The 16,232-nt window shown below is 47.4% G+C and overlaps 2 protein-coding genes across 9 annotated transcripts in view; one reads left to right on the forward strand and one right to left on the reverse strand.

Annotated features, from left to right (window-relative positions):
* Positions 1-16,232, reverse strand: part of WNT5B (Wnt family member 5B) — a 125,258-nt gene that overhangs the window by 52,733 nt on the left and 56,293 nt on the right. The gene's annotated exons all lie outside the window — the stretch shown is intronic.
* FBXL14 (F-box and leucine rich repeat protein 14) overlaps positions 1,619-16,232 on the forward strand; it is a 33,687-nt gene continuing 19,073 nt past the window's right edge. The window contains exons 1-2 of one of the 7 annotated variants that reach the window (XM_055281180.2): positions 1,619-3,603; positions 9,040-9,135. In XM_055281180.2, the coding sequence (XP_055137155.1) occupies positions 2,405-3,603; positions 9,040-9,103 (1,263 nt within the window). In that variant the 5' untranslated portion in view covers positions 1,619-2,404 and the 3' untranslated portion in view covers positions 9,104-9,135. Of the gene's footprint in view, positions 3,604-4,921; positions 6,786-9,039; positions 9,136-16,232 lie in introns of those variants that run through there. The other 6 variants (XM_055281179.2, XM_063639923.1, XM_055281184.2 and 3 more) reach the window with 6 other exon arrangements.

The raw sequence follows: 16,232 nt of genomic DNA on the forward strand, positions 1-16,232 counted from the left end.
CCCCCCAAATGTGTGGGGTACTTTGGTTTTTATTAAGCAGGATTAAGTTACACTGAGGTGCTTTGGATTAAGGCCTTGACATCAACCCAAACACATCTAGGTGCACAGAACAACCAAAAAGTGACTTTCACGCAGAATTTAAGGCAAAAGTTTAGGCAGAAGTGACTGAGAAGAATAAAAGCCTAGATAACCCCCAGGAGAAGAATGAAGCCCAGGCATACCCCAGAATCGTGACACTTACTACCACCGTGCATCTGGATGTACTGGATGACTAACAGTACAGTCTATTTTTTCAGGAGGGTTATAAAAATCCATGGGCTTCACACTGCGTGTAATGTGGGTGAGGTAACAAGCTGGCGAGAATTTTTGCTTCTGCATTTCCTGATTTAGGAAAGAGGAGTGGTAGGGGTGTAAAAGGTGTATTATGCCTATTACTGAATCTGTATGTATTTGGTCTAATATTGGTTGCTTGGGCAAAAGTTACTCTCCTACACTGAATATGGAACCCCTTCCGAATCTTGTTCAGGTCCTCAAAGAATCAATGAAACCATTTTCCCTTTCTGATAAATCCGCTTGTCTTGTATCTAGTTGTGTGGATCTATACATCAAAATACAGAGGATCATTTTCTCTGATCCAAAAATTCTTGGTTTGGGGGTAGTTAAAATGAAACTTCTGAAATTCTATCCTTAGTACGGACATTTAGGACCCAGGGGCTACATCCTAGAATGGAATTGTGCCCTGTTTCCATAAAACAGTTGATAAACCAAAAGACACGACTGGATTGTCTTAAACCAAGTTCAACTGTCATTCCATTTTAATCAAAAAGTAAATTGGATTCAGCATATACGAATATATCAGTACAACTGAGCCATACAACTGATAGTCTAAGGCTGATGACAAGGAAAAAGCTCCTAAAACAAGGCTTAGGGAAGGCTGTTCCCCTCTAAGCAAAGCGGGCTGAGGGCATTGGTGGCGCAGCAGCGTGCGTAAGTAGAGGGAAGTTTTGATGTATCAAGTACCGAGGGAAACACACACAGCGTGTCTGGAAACCATCAGAAGATGCTAGAAGGAAGTAGTCATGCATAATTCTAGAAATTTCTAGAACACCGACTGGAGGGGGTCATTGTTTAAGATGAGTAAAGCCGAGTTTCTCTCCAATTTGAGACACAAGACTGGAGAGAAAGGAGTCGTAGTAAACAGCCCCAACCGGGGGAGCAGGGAGTGTGATGATGAGACGTGTTAAGGGGCATTAGGGGCAGTAAGAAGAGGCGGGTTGGGGTGATGATTATTGAGCACTGCTATAGGAGGAGGCTCTCGCAGGGATAATCAGGGGAGAGGGGTGTGAAGTAAGCGCCAGGAATTGTAGGAGTAAACTGTGGGAAGGGGCTGCGCAGACTTCAACAGCAAAGAAAAAGAAGGAACAGGGCTGGGGCGTGGCCCAGAGAGCGAACGGCTCACTAACGGGCTACGGGGTGAAAAGAAGCCGGGCGGGGAGGTGCTCTGCTGACAGCTGCCGCTCCCCCATGGCGCCCACAGGGTTAAAAATCAGGGGCCACGGGACCAGGCCGAACTCGGTTTCCAGGGCAACGGCTCCACAGTTCCGGCAGCGCAGGCCCGTACCATTGCGCGGGCGCGGGGGAGCGGCAGCGGCGGAGGGGACGCGCTGCAGGGCGGCGGAGCCGGGGCCGGCCCGGGCGCTACCAAACGCGAGGCCCGCCTGCTCGCCCGGGGTCTGCGCCGAGCCGCGCTCCGGCCGGACGGCCGCGGCGTCCTTGGTGCGGGGGCCGGCAGCTCCCAAGTGGCCGCGGACGGCGGGGGAGAAGGAACGCACGCCGCCGGCCGGGATTGGCCTCCTGGTCCCCCCGCCTGGGCGGCGGAGTGCGGGCGGCCCGGGGCTGGGAGGTTTGAAAAGCGGGCGAGAGACAAAGGCAGCAGGAAGCCTCCTCCGCGCCCGGAGCCCGTGCGCCCGGCCCCCGGGGCCCCCTCGCCGCCCGCCGGCCCGCGGAGCAGCGGCGGCGGCGGCAGGAGGCGGAGGATGCGGCAGGGGGCGTGGGCGCGGCGGCGCGGGCGGAGCAGCGCGGCCCGGGCGCGGCGTGGGTAGAGCCGAGGCGGCGGCCGGCCTCCGGGAGCGAGAGCGAGGCGCCTTCCCCGCCCGGGATGTGAGCGCCGTGCGGAGCCCGGGGCGGGGGAGGGCCGGGCCGGAGGCGCAGCCGGCAGGAAGGAAGGACGGACGGACCAGGAGGAGGAGCGGCGGCCGGAGCCGGAAGGCGGGGAGGGGCCGGCCGTTGGGCCCGAGGCGGCGGCGGCGGCGGCTGGGGAGAAGCGCTCTCGTCTCCTGCCCGAGGCCGGAGCGGCGGGGCCCGCGCCTCCTCCCCCCAGCGCCGCGGAGGGGGGAGGAGGAAGATGGAGACCCACATCTCATGCCTGTTCCCGGAGCTGCTGGCCATGATCTTCGGCTACCTGGACGTCCGGGACAAGGGGCGCGCGGCGCAGGTGTGCACGGCCTGGCGGGACGCCGCCTACCACAAGTCGGTGTGGCGGGGGGTGGAGGCCAAGCTGCACCTGCGCCGGGCCAACCCGTCGCTGTTCCCCAGCCTGCAGGCCCGGGGCATCCGCCGGGTGCAGATCCTGAGCCTCCGCCGCAGCCTCAGCTACGTGATCCAGGGCATGGCCAACATCGAGAGCCTCAACCTCAGCGGCTGCTACAACCTCACCGACAACGGGCTGGGCCACGCGTTTGTGCAGGAGATCGGCTCCCTGCGCGCTCTCAACCTGAGCCTCTGCAAGCAGATCACTGACAGCAGCCTGGGCCGCATAGCCCAGTACCTCAAGGGCCTGGAGGTGCTGGAGCTGGGGGGTTGCAGCAACATCACCAACACTGGCCTTCTGCTCATCGCCTGGGGTCTGCAGCGCCTCAAGAGCCTTAACCTCCGCAGCTGCCGCCACCTTTCGGATGTGGGCATCGGGCACCTGGCCGGCATGACGCGCAGCGCGGCGGAGGGCTGCCTGGGCCTGGAGCAGCTCACGCTGCAGGACTGCCAGAAGCTCACAGATCTTTCTCTAAAGCACATCTCCCGAGGGCTGACGGGCCTGAGGCTCCTCAACCTCAGCTTCTGTGGGGGCATCTCGGACGCTGGCCTCCTGCACCTGTCACACATGGGCAGCCTGCGCAGCCTCAACCTGCGCTCCTGTGACAACATCAGTGACACGGGCATCATGCATCTGGCCATGGGCAGCCTGCGCCTCTCGGGGCTGGATGTGTCGTTCTGTGACAAGGTGGGAGACCAGAGTCTGGCTTACATAGCCCAGGGGCTGGATGGCCTCAAGTCTCTCTCCCTCTGCTCCTGCCACATCAGTGATGATGGCATCAACCGCATGGTGCGGCAGATGCACGGGCTGCGCACGCTCAACATTGGACAGTGTGTGCGCATCACGGACAAGGGCCTGGAGCTGATCGCTGAGCACCTGAGCCAGCTCACCGGCATAGACCTGTACGGCTGCACCCGAATCACCAAGCGCGGCCTGGAGCGCATCACGCAGCTGCCCTGCCTCAAGGTACTCAACCTGGGACTCTGGCAGATGACGGACAGTGAGAAGGTCAGGTGAGGGCGGCAGCACCAGCTCCCCTTGTCCCGCCCTGTTCATCCTCCCATTACTACCGCCCCCACACACTCACACGCACACTTATGCACAGATCATGACAGCGGATGAGATGGGGCTATGACAGAAGCCCCAGGCTCGTCTTCTCCCTCCTCCAGCCCCCTCCCGGCTTCCAGCCCATTCTCTTTGCAGCTGGGGTTCCTACCCTACCCTACTCCCAGCTCCTTTTCCCCGCGGATGGAGAGATGGACTCTGCTGCTTACCCACCCACTCCCCTGCAGGGGGTGGAGGACTGATTCAGCTACTGTATCCCCACTGCTGTGACTGGAAATGGGGGTGGGGAGTGACTGGTCTTTTCAACCCTGGGGAGTTGACGAAAATGTCTGCCTTCACTTCAGCTTTCATTTGAATACTGTGATCTGGTTTTTATTTTGAAATGTGTAAAAAGCAAACCCAGCTACAAAGGCCTTTTCACCCTTCTTCCACTTTGTAACTAATCCCAGTCTCTTCTCATCACTCCTCCTCTTACAGTACTCTGCTATTCATGCTCATTTCATTTTCTTAATCTTCTTTCCTCTTTAAAAATGTTTTTTTGGAAAAAATTTGAAATCATGGTCCTTTTTTTCTGCTGAATATATTCTATATATTATATATATATAAATTATATATATATATATACATATATATGTCTGGCTACCTCGTTTTAGTTTACTTTTTTTCTGAAGCCCTGGAATTCTACAAGAGAGATATTTTGAGACGAAACATGTTTGTGCCTAGACTGGAAAGATGCCCTTGGGTTTGTCCGTCTTTTTATGTTGGCTTCTTCCCAGCCTCCATCCGTCCAGTGTGCCCCACTTCCACATTCTGGTTATAATTTCCTTTTTCTCCTTGTTCATTGGGATTTGAGGACCTGTTTCTAAATCTTAATTTATAGCACAAATATGTGGGAGCAATGAGAGTCGAACCGTTGTTTCTGTTTGAGATGCAGATTGTGTCTTGAAAATGATGATTATATATGCAAATTCTGCCCTACCCTCACCCTCTTCCAAGTTGCCCCCCAAAAAGGTCACACAGTGCGGCTTCCTGTGGGAAGCAGGAGCAGAGCTGGCCTGCAGAGCCCCTGGGGCTGTGATGAAGCTCATGTCTTATCTCTGTTCTATTAACAAAATGGGAGTTTGTGGGTTTTAAAAAATTCTGTTTCTAAATGGAGGAATAGATGACTTTCTTTATTTTGGTGGGGGTTGGGACTTGTGGCTTTAAAGAAATCACTTTTGAGTAGGATGTATATTTTTGTTGGATTTTTGTTGTTTATTTTTTTAGAATCCTCCACAGCAACATGCGAGACCATGGAGTTAAAGAAACCCAGAGACCTTTATCAATTATTAATTGTACTGTTTGTGAATTTGTATAAATAATAACAAAGATCCTCTTAAAACGTTTATATTCTTACAGTAAAAGGTTAAACTGATATTTATATAATAAAAGAGGAAATATGAAGTATGTTTTTGAAAAAAAAAAAAAAAAAACAACAGCCTTGTATCTGCGAATTATTTTTAAGGCATTGTGTGCTTGGGTACATGCCAAGGTAGGAGGTGTTGTTTGTATACTCTAAGAGGACGCAAGGTGGAGTTTGGTGCATCCTATGTAGGGGTGAGCAGCTCATGGGTAAAATTTTATTCTGTATAAGGTTTACTACTGAAATGTTTTGTTTCTAGAAATGTGATTAGACTGGAGATTTATATAATTTTTGGCTTTAAACTGTCAACAACGTGGAAATTTAAAGAAATTGAACAAAATGAAACTTTTTAAAAAACCAGATTTGTATGTAAGTCACAGTTTCCCGGAGTGGCCAGTTTTTCTTTGGGTGAAAATGAGATCTAGGGGTGATGTTGAAAAGTGGATCACGAGGTGGGCAAGAAAGATGGATTTCTTTACCCTGAGAGTGGGAGTGGGGAGGATGTGAAGGTGGAAGGACTGAAGCCATTGTTCAGAAAAGTTAAAAGAGCGCTGTCCTTGCGTGCCTGCCGGCTCAGTCATGCATACTGAATCTCCCAGTGTGAGCGAGGGTCCGGGTGGAAAGGAGGAGGGCAGCTCAAGCCCTCTTTTTAACATTCCCCTCCAGGCCCGGCTGTAAGGAAGCACTTTCCTGGGGGATGGGGAGCTTGGCCAGGATTTTGCACATTTGCATTTTAGCACTTCCAACAGCTGAGGCTGGCCGCTGGATCCACTCTGTCAAGGGTTTTTAGACTGAAATCGGGGCAGATTAATGAAATGCCAACAATTCCAGCAAAGAGTTCCCTTTGGTAGACAGTAACAAAATAATCTGACACCCTGTGGTTTGGCTGTGGAGACCTATGGGTATGAGTGCGCCAACAGGGGAGTGGTTCATATTCCTGGTTTCACATTGGTCTTGGTTGTTTCTGAGATTGTTAAAAAAAATACTGATCTCAGCAAGAGCTGATAAGAGTAGTATAAAAACTTTCCTGGATCAACCCCTCTTTCCAGGAAGAGGGCTGGAACCCAGGTTTCTCTTGGGATAAGATTGTTTTGTAAAATGTCCAAGCTTTCTGCCTGAGCATATCACAAAAGCCGCATTGTTCCTTTTTGGAGAGTCATCACAGTTGGGTCTAATTGAGCCTGACACTAGATCCATCTTCTGTTTCTTTGGGGAAGGTGTGGATCTCTTTCTTCCCACTTAGGTTACAGTGCTTAATGCCTGGAAAAAAAAATGTGTGAAGTCCCTATTAAGAAGTAGGGACTCTAAATTAGGGTCAGCTTTCTTTTTTTTTTTTTTTATTATGATTATACTTTAAGTTTTAGGGTACATGTGCACAACGTGCAGGTTTGTTACATATGTATACATGTGCCATGTTGGTGTGCTGCACCCATTAACTCATCATAGGGTCAGCTTTCTAATCCAGCATTTGACACAACTCCTGAAGGTTACACGGTTGTGGGTTCTTAGTCTGTTTTTCTTCCAAGAGACTGCATGGCTGTACAGATTCAATTGATAAAGATTTGACCACCCAAGTCTTAGGCTCTGTATTCACATTCTTCATTTTAATACACAAAATATTCCTACCGGCTGTAACGTGAAGCACGTTCTTCTGTTTTGTCTCCTTTTTATGTTAAATGTTAAATATACGCTTGACTAAAGGTCGGCAAATTAATGTTTGAAAGTTAAGACCATGGCTCTATCTATATCCTTATCCTGAATGAGGCATACTTCATATAGCTGGAGCGTCTCTGGAAAACATGATAAACCACCTAGAGTGGTTGGTGAAGGTCAACTGCTAATCTCTCAACCTTTTTGGATGGAAAGCAATTAACGTATTGAGAACCTATGTGTGTTTTACAAGGTACTTGTAAGTTTTAATCTTCAAAGCAACCTGCTGAAACAGGTATTATCCCTGTTTTCCAGATAAGTCGTAATTCCTGCCGTAAGTTACCCAACCAGTAAGTGAGGGAGCCAGGATTCAAACCTGGGCTCCATTTCTGCATTTCCCTTCCTTCCTCCCTCCCTCTCCTCCTTCCTTCCTGTCTTCCTACCTGCCTTTTTTTTTTTTTTTTTTTTTTTTGAGACAAGGTCTTGATCTGTTGCCCAGGCAGGAGTGCAGTGCTGCAATCACAACCCACTGCAGCCTTGACTTCCCAGGTTCAAGTGATCCTCCCACCTCAGCCTCCTGAGTAGCTGAGACTACAGGCACACACCACCATGGCTGGCTATTTTTTTTTTTTTTGTATTTTTTTGTAGAAACAGGGTTTCACCATGTTGCCCAGGCCAGTCTCAAACTCCTGGGCTCAAGTGATCTGCCCACCTCGGCCTCCCAAAGTCCTGGGATTACAGGCGTGAGCCACTCTGCCTGGCCCAGGCTCCATTTCTAAAGTCCAGCTCCCTTCTGCTTGATGAGAAGATTTAGTTACTCATCATACCTTGGTTTCCAGTAAGGTGACCCTCATAGAAGTGAACGGTAGCTGTTTGAACACCGTATGAACAAGCTTATGCCATAGGACAGTACTTCAAAGGGAATAAGGGTGATTCTTGGTGGTATGAAAAGTTGATCCCCACCATACCTACAGGAATGGGAGAAATGCATTGAAGAACAGAAGAGCTAAAGGACATGAGTTGATAGTACACTTTGTGTGGTGGCACAAAAGTTAAAAGGCACTCCAGGGCAGTTCTTAGAATAACAGAAAAAACTTGGTTCAGGTATTTGCTGAAACTTGAGAACTGAAAAAACATAATGTAAACTTCGTGTAAATCTTATCATCTAGAAGTAATAAACCTTAACAGAAACTGGGTAGTGGTCAAGGAACAGCTTCATTTCCCTTCTTTTTCTAAGTGTCATTGTGCGTAGCCCTTCAATGTTCTTACTGCAAAGATTATCTATAAATCACCTGTGGGGCTCGGCCAATTTCTGTAGCTCCCAAGCTAGGCCTCTAACTTGTCCAACTTAACATTTACTAAAACTAAAAGCCGGTACCAGTATAGCCTAAAAATAAACTCCAACTGATCATGTTCTTTCATGAGTCAGATGAACAACAAAGATCTAAAAAAGCAAACGTTCCTTTTTCTTTTGAAAGGTATGCACTTTCTCTTACATAAGGACATATGATATGTAAATTAAAGCATGCCCTAGCTCCCAAATCCTGCTGCTTTCCCGAAGTGGTTACTAGATAGATGCTGGTCTTAGAATACAAACAAAACCTTTCACTTTTGACTTAGAGAATTCGAATTCAGGTTTTCAAAGGGAAAGGGTAGTGGCCCCCAGGGACCACTGTGTTTCTAAAGAATAAGAACCTCTTGATTAAAAGATCAGATTTGTAAAACAAAACCAAGACCTCATGCAGCTTCTGACAACTGTCTCTTCCCAGTTCTATGAAAGGGAAAGCCCTGGCCTCTGATCTCTGCTGTGTTCTGCGGTAGAAAGGGAGGGACTATAGTAAGTCATGTAGTGGTCCCCTCTCTCTGTTCTCTTTCTCTTCCCTGCATCAAACATCACCCCTTTTAAAAGTTAATTCCATCCCTTTAGTAGAGGGCAAGACCTAAATTTTGTGCCATTATGAACCCCTGAGGAGTCAGAGGGGTGAGGCTTTTTGATGAAATAGTGTGGATCATGAGTAAAGCACAGGATTAGAAATTAGAAAGCTGCATTCAAACCGAAGCTCAGACTTGGGCCACATATTTACCTCATTTCTGTCAATGTACTTGGTCAACTATTAGGCAGCAAGTTAAATTTTTTAAAAAGTTGTAAAACAGATGGGACATGCATATTTAGGTCAGTGCCACATATTAATAATTTACTTAATGAAGTATCAAAGGTAAGTGCACAGCTGGAATAAGAGCATATATTCTTAGCTCTTGTATGGAATTTCTAGACAATTGGTAAATTTAAATGTCCACAAATGATCAGTTTCAGTTTTTTCCTCTTTTCCAGGGATTGCTCTGATTTTGCCTGGTGGAGTTGCCTTTACCAACCCAGAATATTTGGTCGTATGTAAAGCCAAGCCCTCCAGTTGAGGTGCAAAAGAAAGTAAGCTTGAGATCTTAACTGAGCAGCACTAGAGTGGGATATGTTAAACCTCCACTCCCAGTAAAACAATAGAAGTGGAATTCCTCTGCCTGCTATTTGTTAACCCAGAAAAGTGCACATATTTTCTTTAAAAAGAAGACTTAAGTTTCTATTATTTCATTACTCTAATGTTTTTTTTTTTGAGACGGAGACGGAGTTTCACTCTTGTTGCCTACACTGCAGTGCAATGGCACGATCTTGGCTGCCTGCAACCTCCGCCTCCCAGGTTCAAGTGATTCTCCTGCCTCAGTCTCCTGAGTAGCTGGGATTAGAGGCATGCACCACCACGCCCGGCTAACTTTGAATTTTTGGTAGAGATGGGGTTTCTCCATGTTGGTCAGGCTGGTCTCAAACTCCCGACCTCAAGTGATCCGCCCGCCTCGGCCTCACAAAGTGCTGGGATTACAGGCATGAGCCACCGCACCCGGCCACTTTAGTTGTTTAAGGAACAAATGCTTTATATCCTTATAACAAACTTACAAGGATACTTGCATTTGTGATAGTGGAAACAAATGAGTCTCAATTACAAAGAAGAAAACTGGGTCTGCAGCTGTGGCGCAGCAGAGAAACCCGAGAGAGACAAGGTTAGGAATGCGAGTGTGATCTGCGGAGAACTCAGTCATAACACAGTGTTGGGTTTCTCTGTCTCAACATTTTTGTTTTCCCAAATCTGGCAGATGTGGTACATTTAATTTTATAAATAGGGAAAGACGCCTAACAAAGTGGAAAAGATTTTGCCTAGGTAATTAGAGGAGAACCTAGGGTCAGAACCTGGGCTGCTCTAGACTTAACGACCAATGCAGGAGGTGACCAGCATGGAGGCGGCTCACAGAGGCACTGCAAAGCACCACCCTGTCTCTCTTCAGAAATGTGCTGCACCAAGCCAGGCACGGCACACATCTGTAGTCCCAGCTACTCACTAGGCTGAGGTGGGAGGATCACTTGAACGCAGGAGTTCAAGACCAGCCGGGGCGACACAGCAAAACCCCATCTCTTAAAAAAATTTTCTTTTGGTCTTTTTTTTTTTTTGAGACAGAGTCTCGCTCTGTTGCCCAGGCTGGAGTGCAGTGGCACGATCAGAGCTCACTACAATCTTAGACTCCTGGGCTCAAGGGATCTTTGTACTACCTCAGCCTTAAAAAAAGTTTTTTAAAAGGTGCTACACCAAAGCATGTCATTTTCATTAGGAGTAAAAAAAAAAAAAACCCAAAATGCTAAAAGTTATTACTATTTAATATGCACTACATTATGCAAACTTAAGACATGTTTGCAAGCATTATATAGGGTTATGCAGGAAACTGAAAAACTAGTACATGTTGTTAAACGGTCTATAAGGTACTGAAGTAGCTAACTGTGTCAAATCTGTTGCCTGTTGCTCTCAGAGGATTTGAGCCAGTTTCCAAAACACTGCTTTGTCACACATAGTAGTGCGGAATATTAATGCTGGGAGTACATGCTTATGAGAGCTTCAAAGCTAGGAACTCACACATATTTCACATGCTATAAATACCTGCCACACAATCCTTTTATAAAGTAGAATCAAGTTGCAAAAACTTTAGCTATTTTCTCTTCATTCAAGGGTAAAAAGGCTTGACTTTACAGATGTTTTAGTTACAAATCCCACTTGTCCAGAAAGAGTAAAAGGGTCTAATTTGTTAATACTAGGCACCTTCTTATATTTATTACTCCCCCATTTACGTAATCCACACTCCAGAAGGATCAGACCTACCACACAGTGGTGTGTCAACAATTACTCCTTACACTATGGATCTGAGACACTGGAACTGGACTGTGGGAAAACAGTTCTTTGAGACCAGGTTAATTTTTCATAAATATTAATGTAGAATTACTTAATATGGCTTGGAAAACATTGTTTTTCTCATCTAAAAAGGATATGAGGAAATATTTACTACCAAGGCTTATAATATTTCCCCTTAGGAAATCTTGACCTCAAACTAGCATTATTTATGTCCACATCTGCTACCTTTTTCTTTTTTCTTTTTTTTTTTGAGACGGAGTCTCGCTCTGTCGCCCAGGCTGGAGTGCGGTGGCGCGATCTCGGCTCACTGCAAGCTCTACCTCCCGGGTTCACGCCATTCTCCTGCCTCAGCCTCCTGAGAAGCGGGGACCACAGGCGCCCGCCACCACGCCCGGCTAATTTTTTGTATTTTTAGTAGAGACGGGGTTTCACCGTGGTCTTGATCTCCTGACCTCGTGATCCGCCCGCCTCGGCCTCCCAAAGAGTTGGGATTACAGGCGTAAGCCACCGCGCCCGGCCACACTGCTACCTTTTTCTAGCCCAAGGCAAGGCTTTTTGAGAAGTGGTCACTAAACAGGGAGGGGCCAAAAAAATTAGTCCTGCTATTTCTCAGAATCTTTAGAAAAATCACTGAGGCTAAAATTGGACACATGACTAAAGTAAGGGAGAAACTGTAACAGTTAAGCCCCTCAAATGCCCCTCGAATAAATGCTTAATGTTCTTAGATGGAAGACAACCATTTCTGCTTTCAATAATTTAAACCTTAACTTCATTGCCCAAAAATCCACTGCTGTGAACAACAACAAAAAGACGGCCACTAGGTGTGTCTTAAGCAAACAACATGAAAATGACAAGATGAAAGTGACAATTTTTACCTTTCCTAATTTATTTCAAATGCACAGAATTTAGCCAGTTTTCAGGAATCTGTAAAAGCAGGATGGTTAAGTTCTGTGGCCCCCTGAACTTCATCCAGCTGACAGCTGACGGTTGCAGGAAGCAGAAAAGGTCTTCAAGTTTCCAGAGCCTGGAGTAGATAGAGGATTGGCTCTTCCAGTCCTAGCTGATGTCTGTGCACTTGAGACAGATGCCCTGCCATTGTGCTCAGGGTCAGATGTCAACAACCAGAACAGCATGACCCACAGGAAGGCAGCTGGCCTCTCTCTTCCCTACACAGAAGGGTCTAATTTTCAATGGAATCACAAGAGGAACTGCAGAAACTCATTAACGTATGACACAGGATTTAGCAGCAAACAGCTTCATCACTGCTTTATTTATTTTTAGAGTTGGGGTCTCGCTCTGTCACCCAGGCTGAAGTGCAGCGCTGTGATCATAGCTCACTGGAGCCTCGACTTCCTGAGCTCAAGCAATCCTCCCACCTCAGCCTCCCGAGTAGCTGGGACCACAGGCATGTGCCACCATGCCCATTATTACTACTATTATTATTTTTTGTAGAGACAGGGTCTCGCTATGCTGCCTAGGCTGGGCTCCAACTCCTGGGCTCAAGTGATCCTCCCATCTCGGCCTCCCAAAGTGCTGAGATTACAGGTGCCTATAACTGCTTTCTTTAGAAATAAAAATGTGCATATGTGGGTTAAGAGGTAAAAGTCAAGCACTACACATTATTGAAAGGTAGGGCTGGGAAACTGTTACTGTCTCCTCCTGGACTGTTCCTTCAGCCTCCCCAGCCCTTTAAAAAACAACAAAAAACCCTCTTACACACGATTTACCTTCCCCATTGTGAAGCAGCTGTGCATCACATCCAAACCTGTCCTGGAGGTATTAAAGCTAGGAGTCCGACCTTGTGTTTTTCTTTACCCCAAGTTTATGAAAATGATTTTGGGGTCCAATATAAGGTAGCACAATAAAGTATGGTTAATGCAAAACTAAATATTCTCCACTGTGGAAGATAGAAAAGTGTAGAAACCCACAAAGTCTGCAAGTCCCATGCCTTGTCAGTAGGTGGCAGCATTGTCTGTGAGTTGGAAGCTATTTCCTGTGGGGAACCACAACCTCCTCCCATCTAACAAATCCCCTCTGGTCCTTTCCCTTTCACCCGCACCCGCAAAGTATTTCCTCCAGGCGTAAGAGTTGACAAATGAGGAATTTCACTTCCTGGAAAAGATGAAATTGAATTTTAAAATATCAGTGAGGTTACTCCCCAGAGCCAGGTGTTAGTTTGCAGCTCTCTGCTTTTGGAGATAAGAGAATCAAACATCAACGTCTAATGCTTTTTTTTTTTTTTTTCTCTTTAAACTTCTAATTCTTCTTAAAGGGCACTTCACACAAATCCTTCTTAGATTGCCATATCTGGGGAGTTTGGGAGGAAAAAAATGGGGAAAATTTTAGTCATACATGGAGGTACCAATTTAAACAGCAAGAAAAAAAGCTAGTTTTTTATTACAAAAGAAAATTCAAAAGTGTATTGTCTGCAATGAAAAATTCTAGAGAGAGTTTGAGGAAAAGCAATTTTAAAATTTTAGGAGTATCTTTTTTTTATTTTTTAAATTTTTATTAAAAGGAGTATCTTTATTGCCCAGATGAAGAAATCTTCATAAAATATAAGAGCGTCTATGAAGATGAAAATAATAAGAGCCCTGATGAAGAAGTAAAGTTGCTTGTTGTGACCTAAATTCCTCCTACAGCAAACTGACATTAGGACAAGGTAGCAGAACTTACAAAAATAACTTCTGAGCCAGTGTGGCCGGATTCCGTAGAATGGCACAAGAAGAGAGAGGCTGAGGGCAGAGAGGCCTTTGGGTCTTGCCCTCCTGGTACTCAACAGCCTGGCCTCAGGGAATGAAAGTGTGAGTGGGAAGGGCAGGTGTAGAAGTGGGAAAAAAGGTGGAGGCAGTTATCTCCTGCGGATGCCTCTACCAAGCTGTACTGGCCAGAGGAGCCACAGTTGATAAGCTCTGTAATATAGACGTCATTTTTGGTTAGAGAATGAATAAAAAAGGAAAAGTTTCAGGGACCTGGGGACTATGCATGAGGCAAATTATATTCCTGCACCATCCATGAAGGTCTTACGAAAGCAGAACATCTCCCTGGGCAACTTTTGGAAAGTAATAGCTGAAATATGCCATTCTTAGTGACTACACTGAAAGAATACAGATTCAGGGAAGACACCCCAAACAGAGAATACAGGTTGTAAAGGAAAGAAAAGCAAACATGTATCACCCCGCACAAAGCCAAGAAGAAGAAAACGGGGCTGGCTGAGGAGCCAGAATGAGAACGGAGTGAGAGGAATGTGTGAACGCTGAGGACCAGCAGTTCCTAAAGCTGCTCCTCGGAAGAACTGGGGGGGGCTGCTCCTTGATTCATAGCCTCCAAGAACGGCTTTCTGGGACTTCATTTCCTTCCTTCCTTCCTTCCTTCCTTCCTTCCTTCCTTCCTTCCTTCCTTCCCTTCCTTCCTTTCCTTCCTTCCCTCCCTCCCTCCTTCCTTTTCTTTCATCCCTCCCTCCGTCCCTCCTTCTTTCCTTTCTCTCTTTTCTTTCTTTTTTTGAGACAGAGTCACTCTGTTGCTCAGGCTGGAGTGCAGTGGCACAATCTCAACTCACTGCAACTTCTGCTCCCCGGGTTCAAGCAATGCTCCTGCCTCAGCCTCCCGAGTAGCTGGGACTATAGGCACCCGCCACCATGCCCAGCTAATTTTTGTATTTTTAGTAGAGACGGGGTTTCGCCATGTTGGCCAGGCTGGTCTTGAACTCCTGCCCACCTCGGCCTCCCAAAGTGCTGGGATCACACACGTGAGCCACCACGCCTGGACCTGGGCTTCATTTTCAAGAAGGTAGGCCCTCTTCCTGTGGTTGTTTGAATTTGACTCTAGACAAATCTCTTGCGAATGTGGCCACCAGGCTGGCATGAGGATGTTCGTGTGACTGAGACCTCTGCGGTCACAGCACTGTAAGCCTGAAAATGTCCTACGGGAGACATGTGGCTGTCACTCTAGTTTTGTGCTCACAGCAGTCAGGACCAACGTTGTTTTCATCCACACCCCGTTTTTGCCGGGAAGACGAGCTACAGCAACAGTGTATAGAGGACAAATAGGAAAAAGCATTTCCGGGGCAGGCCGGCTCCGACATTCCTCACATGGGTCCTTCAGGCAGCAGTTACTCTACTGGCTTCAACAGTCTCCATCCAACGCACGTGAGTCCATTTTCTGTGCTCCGTTTTGCAGAGGAAGGTATAGCTGAGGGCTCCAGTAATCCCAAGAAGACGCACGTTTCTGTTTTAGGGGACCTTTCCCAAACCCTCTCCCCAGGAGGCTCCCGTGGCTCAGTCTGCAAATCCACACAGCGTGGACACTGATTTGCAGGCCGACAGCCACTGCTGCTGCTTTCCTAACCTTCCTCTGTACTCTTTTAGCCCCTACCAGCACACCCACCCCACCCTAAAGGTGTCCATTCGCCCGTTAAAGGACTCCAGCATGGCCACTTCCCAGTTTCTGACTTTCCTATCTCCGTCTATGGAGGCTGTTGAGAGGGGTCGGGTGCTGCGGGTGGGGGATTCCAGGCGACGTGGCCACACATAACAGCAAGGAGGCCAGTCCCACGGCCGTCTACACACTGAAGCAGGTATCAACAACACCTTGCAGTCCTTCCTGATTTGGGCTGCCTTCCACTGGATGCTTCAGAGGTAAAGCCTCCCTGTGCCATTTTCAAGCCTGTTAGTTCCCACTCCTGTATTCATTCCTACCTCTGCACCTGCCAGGAACTTGCAGAGAAACTAAGGAACTTGTGTGCAAGTGGCTGCAAACACCTTCCCGCTCCTCCACTGGCGCCAAAAACAAGCCCGCTAATGCTAATCTACCCCTCACTTGCAGCCCAACAGCTTTTCTCCTCTAAGCCCCTGATAATGGTTTTACTAAAATCCCCTTTTGATGGGAAAAATTCCCAGCTGGACATTTCAGGCCCCAGCACAATATACAAGTCTGCAGGTCCCTTTCCCCACCTCACAAAGGCCTCTAATCAAGTGGAAAATGTGCTGGAGGCCAGAGGTTTGGGTCCGCAATTATTTTTTAAGGGATTACTAGAGAAGAATAGGGGGCAGCAAGGACCTCCCCCCCTACTTTGTTTTCCATTTGGTCCTGTTTTTAGACACACTGAGCCAGGAGTAGCCGTCCAGTTCTCCAATCACAAGAGCTTCATCTCTCTCTTCCCAGGTGGAAGGATGTCGTCTTTGAACACTATTGCTTCAAAAAGATGTAGAGCGTTTGGAAGCAATATGTAGGTCCTTTTCTGACCCCATTTAAGCCCTTATTTATAAAACCGCTATTGAACGGGATCCTGAGTGTGGAG

Source organism: Symphalangus syndactylus, chromosome 5 (assembly GCF_028878055.3).
Source record: "Symphalangus syndactylus isolate Jambi chromosome 5, NHGRI_mSymSyn1-v2.1_pri, whole genome shotgun sequence".
Classification (NCBI taxonomy): Eukaryota; Metazoa; Chordata; class Mammalia; order Primates; family Hylobatidae; genus Symphalangus; species Symphalangus syndactylus.